Source organism: Mus caroli, chromosome 6 (genome assembly GCF_900094665.2).
Source record: "Mus caroli chromosome 6, CAROLI_EIJ_v1.1, whole genome shotgun sequence".
In the NCBI taxonomy this organism is placed as follows: Eukaryota; Metazoa; Chordata; class Mammalia; order Rodentia; family Muridae; genus Mus; species Mus caroli.
In genome coordinates this window covers 25,071,457-25,078,423 of record NC_034575.1, presented here as the reverse complement: position 1 = coordinate 25,078,423, position 6,967 = coordinate 25,071,457, and the positions used below count along the sequence as shown (strand labels likewise).

At 47.7% G+C, this 6,967-nt stretch overlaps 1 protein-coding gene across 1 annotated transcript in view; it reads left to right on the top strand.

The window, feature by feature from the left end:
* The window catches only part of Ube2h (ubiquitin conjugating enzyme E2 H), a 93,389-nt gene extending 91,069 nt beyond the window's left edge, over positions 1-2,320 (top strand). Inside the window, exon 7 of the mRNA XM_021164600.1 lies at positions 195-2,320. Coding sequence (XP_021020259.1) covers positions 195-319 — 125 coding nt within the window. The 3' untranslated portion in view covers positions 320-2,320. The remainder of the gene's footprint in view (positions 1-194) is intronic.
* The last annotated feature ends 4,647 nt before the right edge of the window (positions 2,321-6,967 follow it).

Genomic DNA, 6,967 nt, shown 5'->3' with positions numbered 1-6,967 from the left:
CCTGTCTCGAAAAACCACAAAAAAAAAAAAAAAAAGAGTGTGGGTTGCCCATTTCAACCCAGACAAGTCACTTCCTCTTCAGAGTCCCCCTTCCTTGCTTTTTGTTATCATGACACTGGTGAGCAGGTGAGTTTGCACCTTGGGGTCACTGCACTCACACCCTGTGTTTTCTTCACTCTTACCCCCCTTTGCAGAGTACATCCAGAAGTACGCAACGGAGGAGGCCCTGAAGGAACAGGAAGAGGGCACTGGCGACAGCTCATCGGAGAGTTCTATGTCTGACTTCTCAGAAGATGAGGCCCAGGACATGGAGTTGTAGTAGAAAAGGCATCTGCTTTTCAGAAAGACTATTATTTCCTAACCATGAGAAGCAGACTCTAATATTCATATTTAAACAAAGCAATTTTTTTTATTACTAAACAAGGTTTTTATGAATAATAGCATTGATATATATATATTATATATCACCCTTTAGATCTTGATTTCTTGGTCATTTCTCAACCTGAGGTGCATAGCATATTCCCACATTCCATTTTGGTAGCAATATGCGGTCCGAATGCATGCATTCATAAGTCCATTTGGCCAAGTCAGCCTGTGTGCTACTGAGCTGTCAAGAGATTGCCGCTCTCATAGGAAAACATGAGGAAAACAGGAAAAGTTTGCTTCTTTTTATTGATGGTTCCAAAGAAACAAACCAAATCTACCAGCTCTTGGATGAAGATAGAACAGTGCTTTTCCAGAGTGGGAAGGAAGGGGTTGAGACGCGTGCTTTGAGAGCCTGTGAGGCTGCTCCGTCCTTGCCAGCTGCTCCCTAGTCCTGAGTGGTCATTGGTGAGGAGCAGCGAGATGCAGCGAGTTGAGTGAGACTTAGGGCTTTTGATTTTTTTTTTTTTTTGACTCGGATTTAAGTGCATTTTTCTAGGTAGACTCCTGCCCTCCATGCTACCAGACCTGCAGCCACCTTGGTTTTGCCTTGGAGAACATTTGGGAAGCATTTCCTGAACCCATGTCCTTTTGGGGGTACAGCTTGTCATCCAGCAGAGCTTATTGAGAGAGCAGGACTGGAGGAGACGGGACTGAAGACACAGAATGACATCCGATCCTAGCACGGGGCCTGTTGATCCATTGCCTGGACTGAGCTGTGAACCTGGACGCAGTTTTGGTTTTTTGTTTTGTGTTTCTTTTTTCTTAATTTGTGTGAATTGTACCTAGACAGGTTACAGATTTAATTTTCACCTATCAAGGGACAGTCTCCTCCCTGGACAAGGCTCAGTGGACCATCAGATGGAGGAAGACTGCCCCGTTGTTTGAGCCCCTGTGCGACCCTTGACCTCCAGCCTTAGTTCTCCTGGAAGCTGCCAACTGCTTACGGGAGTGGGTAGTTTGGGTGTCTGAGACCCAGAACATCCTAAATTTGCAATGGGTAACAGCTGAAACAAATGGAAGTTTTTGTACCAAAGTGGCCCAAGGTGGGGAAGAACTACTTTCGAGAATTGTTACGGAGGCAGGTTGAGGGGACGACACTTTGTCCCTCTGAGGTAACAGCCAGTCAGATGGCTTGAGGTGCCTGACCCGCTGCTGCAGGCTAACTGCCATCTAGTGTGCCCGGCAGTTTCAGACCTGACTCTGGAGGGAATTTGGAGACAGTGTAGACAGCAGCTCTGCTCTGTATTCTTTTTGACGAAACCAGAACAGTAGAAGTAGCCAATTGTAAGACCTTCTGAAGACATCTTGAATGTCCCACTGGACTAACCTTTCTTTTGGTGTGTGTTTTTAGTTTAGGAGTGCTCTATTCCACAAGGGTTAAGTCAATGAGGTTGGAAAACACCTATCTTTTTTTTTTTTAATTCAAAAAGCACAATCAGTCTTTCCTTTGAAAATCTATATAAAGTACAACTTTTAGCATGATTATTTTCCTAAATACAAAGACAAATAATTTACTTATTTTATGTTAATTACGGGCATGAAGCAAAAGGTTTCTTTGGGGAAAATGCAGTTTTGTAGTGCTGGGGTTGGTTCACTGTACTGTCCTCTGGCACCCTGGCTTGTTGAAAGGTGGCTTTAGCTGTGTGCCATGTACCTGCTTACGTGGCCCGCTGTCCTCTGTGTGGTTAGGAGGGTTTCTGCTGGCCCTGCAGCTTGCTTCCCTGCGGATTAGGCCTTTGCTCATGCTAGAGCCTTCATGTGGGTGCTACCTAGGGCAGGCTTGAACTGCTGGGTGGTGATTGTGAGTTCAGACAATAAAAAAATGTATTTTTTTCAATACTGTATAAAAATAGTATTCTGATTACCTCCCCCTCAATAAAAAAAAAAAAGTCCAGATAATTGCTTTTGATATTGATGGAAAAACTACAAAACAGACGCAACAAACCAGAGCCAAGTTTGGGGAATGGCTCCGCTTTGCCCAGTGAAGAGACATCATCCCTTCCTGTGCAGACATGAGTGCAGAGTGTGTCCAACCCGGTGTATGGTGAAGGTGGCACTGGAGTTCCCATGACTGCCCCCACATCACCCCACCCTCGACTCTGGCACCAGTCTGGTTCTATGCATGTTGCAGCTCTCTGGGCCGTGACTCTGTTAGAAGGTTTGCCAGCTTTCTGGCCCTTCCCCGCTCCTAGTTACTAGCTGACCATACTCATAGTTGCAAAGGAGCGGAGAGAGCGCTAAAGCCTGCCTCTGACTGAGGGCTCCGAGTCCCTGCAGTAAACAGGTGAGATCTGCAGCAGGGCAGGGCTGCTTTAACACCAAGCCCCTCAGCAGGGGCAGCAGTAAGTCAGTCACAGCTGCTGCTGCTGTCTTCTGCCCGCCATTCAGCTCCTGCTCTGTTGAGGTCCTGCCTTGTGCTTTACTAGTGGAAGCCAATCTTTGCCCCCGTTGATGACTTGAGCCCTTGCCAAACACCGACGAGTGAAGTGGCGAAGTGGCTGCAGCTTGGCAGCCCAAACCTGCCACGCCCCTGCACCCCTGGAAGCCCAGCACCGGGGCCAGCGGGCTGTGTTCCGTGCTTGCCAACCTAGACCCTGGCATTTGAAATTGTTTTGTCAGCAGTCTCCACCCTCTCGAGAGAGCTGAGCAGCCTCAACTGACATTTCTATTAATGAGTTATCAGAAGTTGCAACATCTCTCCAGCACTAATGTGTTTTGTCCACTTCAAACGCTGTTCTAATTGCCAACCGGCTGCTCTAGGCTCCTGAGGAGTGTCCCTTCTCAAAGGAACTGCGCCCTGGAAAGGGCTCCCCGAAGTTTTAGGTGGCCTTGACCTGACACTTGCATTTTCTAGGCCACTCTTTGGGGTGGCTGAGAATCATGACAGACCCTCTGCCAGTCTCTAGTTTCTCTGGGTCAGGTTTCTGAGTACTGGCATTGGATTTTGAGTGACATGTGACCCTTTGTGTTTTAGTGACTCAGAAAAGTCAAGCCATTTGCAAAAGTTAGCAGTTTGAGTCGGGCGTGGTGGCGCACGCCTTTAATACCAGCACTCGGGAGGCAGAGGCAGGTGGATTTCTGAGTTCGAGGCCAGCCTGGGCTACAGAGTGAGTTCCAGGACAGCCACGACTACACAGAGAAACCCTGTCTCGAAAAACAAAAAAAAAAAAATAATAAAAATTAAAAAAAAAGTTAGCAGTTTGTTTTGTCAACTTCTAATTGGGTCATAGCCTTGCTGAGTGAAACCAACTCATTTCTGATTGGGCACAAAGAACTGCATTCTTTGGACTTGTGAATCCATGTTCCTCTTCCTCTGGCCACTGAACACCTCGGCCAGCTCTTTGGGAATTGGATGGAGTGGCGGCCCCTGGGGGCCAGGGGTGTGCAGCTTCCCACTCACGAGAGGAGTAGCCAGGGCTCTTGGTTTAGCAATTACACAGCTCTGGGTGCAGGAAGAAATGGCCTTTAATTACTGATTGTATTTGGTACACATTGTGTGATACTTGAAGAGATAAAAGGGACTTACCAGCCCTTAATTGAAATCTAAGCTTTTTACGGCTTTCCCCTCCTCACCCTCTCTCCTCCCTTCTGCCCTCCTTGCATTGTGATGATCTAGTGGGCATGTCTGTCACCTGGACAATTGCCTCCTCTGACTATAACCTCTTAATAGTTGTGTATAATGAAAACTGTAAACTTTTTTAAATAAAATGTGTATATACCTTGGCAAATGGCTGAACTTGATCTATCACAGCTGCCCCACACACATCCAACACAACCAAGGGCAAGTCAGGATAGTGTGTCACTCTCAGGCAGCAATAACCAAGGGGGGCCCGCCCACAGATGGATGGCTGAGGGGCGAGCATCACAGCCATCCCTGCAAAGCCCAGATGGGTCGGTCTCCTCGTCCTCTGTGAGGGTGTGAACTTGGTCTGAACTTGATGGTCGCTGTCTGGACTGGAGCCTGTGTGCCCAGTGATAACTTCGCTGAGGAACCAAACCCTGCCTTTCAATTCCATTACAGCTCACATGCACTAACCAGCCAGCAGGTGGCAGTACCATCCAGTCTCATGAGCTATCAGAGGACCTGCGACAAGGGTTTATTGTTAAGCAGGCATAGCGATGCTGTCTCCACGAGACACTTTCATATCTTCCTGTTAACAGAAATTTGGCAAGGGGAAGCGGGTCAGGCACCAGACACCTGGAACTGTCCCTTGCATGACGTAGAGCAATGAGGCACTCCTGGAACAGCAGTTCAACATGTGGTCCTCACTAGCCCCTTACCCAAAGACCTGGAAACCAGAGCTCTTGAGTCCCATAGGAGCTGGGCTACTTCAGTTCCAGCCCCTGCACCCCTTTAGTCCTTGGCTAAACAATGAAGTCTGGACTTGTAGCTTCTGGCACTCCTTGCAGACCTGATTCAATACCCTAGCCCCTTTAAAGGCTACTGTGGGATTCCCCACTTGGGACACTAAGGTCCTGACACAGGTTTGGAGGTTTTAGACCCAAGAGACTTTGGGAGTTCATAGAACCCATTTTTGACTGAATGGGGAAATGTGGGTCACAGCCCCAGGAGGAGTCCACAGCGATCTCACCCTCAGCAGCCCTCTGGGTGTCAAAACCTTGTCCTGCTTTCCTGAGGCATGGCTCCTTTTCCAGGAGAGGGGGTTTCTAAAGTTTGTGATTTTAGACAGTTGGGGTCCCAGAGGTTGTACTTATGTATTAGTTAGGGTTTTACTGCTGTGAACAGACACCATGACCAAGGCAAGTCTTATAAAAAACATTTAATTGGGGCTGGCTTACTGGTTCTGAGGTTCAGTCCATTACCATCAAGGTGGGAACATGGCAGCATCCAGGCAGGCATGGTGCAGGAGGAGCTGAGAGTTCTATGTCTTCATCCAAAGGCTGCTAGTGGAAGACTGACTTCCAGGCAACTAGGGTGAGGATCTTATGCCCACACCCACAGTGACACACCTACTCCAACCAGGTCACACCTATTCCAACAAGGCTACACCTCAAATGGTGCCGGGTCCAAGGATATACAAGCCATCACACTTTACCAACTTCTCTCAGTCTGAAGGCCAACAGGCCCCTCCCCCCTGGATTGAGTCGCTGAAACACTGGATCTTGGGGTGCGCTACCCACCAGAGGAGGAAAACAAGGTTTAGGATACCCACAACTCCTAGATCCACCAAACACACCCCAAGATAGTTCATTGTGGCTGGCTGAGGCGTGTTCTCCAGAGCTACAACCTCTGGAAAGGTGAAGGTTTTCTGACCCCTCGAGTATTTAAAGTTACCTCAAAGGAGTGTTCCCTCTATCTAGTTCAGGGCTGTGTTCTTGTCTATGGTGATGGAAATACAAATACACACACACACATAATGAATAACACATAGATCTTTATTTTTTCATTTGTGTGTGTTTGTTTACATTTACATTTTTCACTTTGTGTGTGTGTGTGTGTGTGTGTGTGTGTGTATGTATGCTCTTCTGGGCCAGGCATGGTGGCATTATATACCTTTAATCCTCTGGCCCATTCAGTAGGCAGAAGCAGGTAGATCTCAGCACAGAGGCAGCCTTCTGTACATAAAGAGTTCCAGGACCAGATCCTCTCTCAACAAAACAAAACCCAAGAAACCCTTCTGCAGATTTCAAGAGTTCTGTGCTGATAGCAGCAGAGAAACATGTACCTTCCATAAACGCCTTCCTCCAGAGCAATGGGTCTCACTCAACCTGTGGTCACAACTCCTTTGAGGATCAAATGACCTTTTCACAAAGGTCGGAAAACAGATATTTGAATTGATTCATAACAGCAGAATTACAGTTATGAAATAGCAATGAAAATAATTTCATGACTGAGAATCACCACAAAAGGAGGAACTGTATTAAAGTGTTGTAGCATTAGGAAGGCTGAGAACCACTGCTTTGCCCTGTATGCAGGAAGTTCTGCCCTCTTAGGATTCCATTGTGAGCACTCCAGTGAGTAGACCAGCCCTCCCTCCATCCTGGGGCCATAACTGAGAGAGAGAGAGAGAGAGAGAGAGAGAGAGAGAGAGAGAGAGAGAGGTTACTATGCTGGATCCTAGGACTTCAGGCTTTGTGAACTATGACCTCATGCTGTTCAAAGTACAGAGTCGCCTACTGGAGCCTTCCGTTGTAAGACTCTGGCAAAGCGTAGCTTCCTGGGGACCCCCTGAGTGAATGATGCAGAGCCGGGAATCCATGCAAAAAGCAAGAGGAATTTATTGTTCCAGCGCGTTGGGGTTGAGAGAAGAACCACGCAGCACATTTGGGCGAGTATTTATACAGTTTTCAAAGCAGCAGCCATTAGGCGCAATGTGATTGGCAGAAGCGTGTGACTTACTGATTGGTCTTTAGAGAATGGGGTGGCGGGCTGGAGTGATGGCTCAGTTGGTTAAGAGCGATCTTCCAAAAAAAAAAAAAAAAAAAATTGCAAAAGCCGGGCGTGGTGGCGCACGCCTTTAATCCCAGCACTCTGGAGGCAGAGGCAGGCGGATTTCTGAGTTCGAGGCCAGCCTGGTCT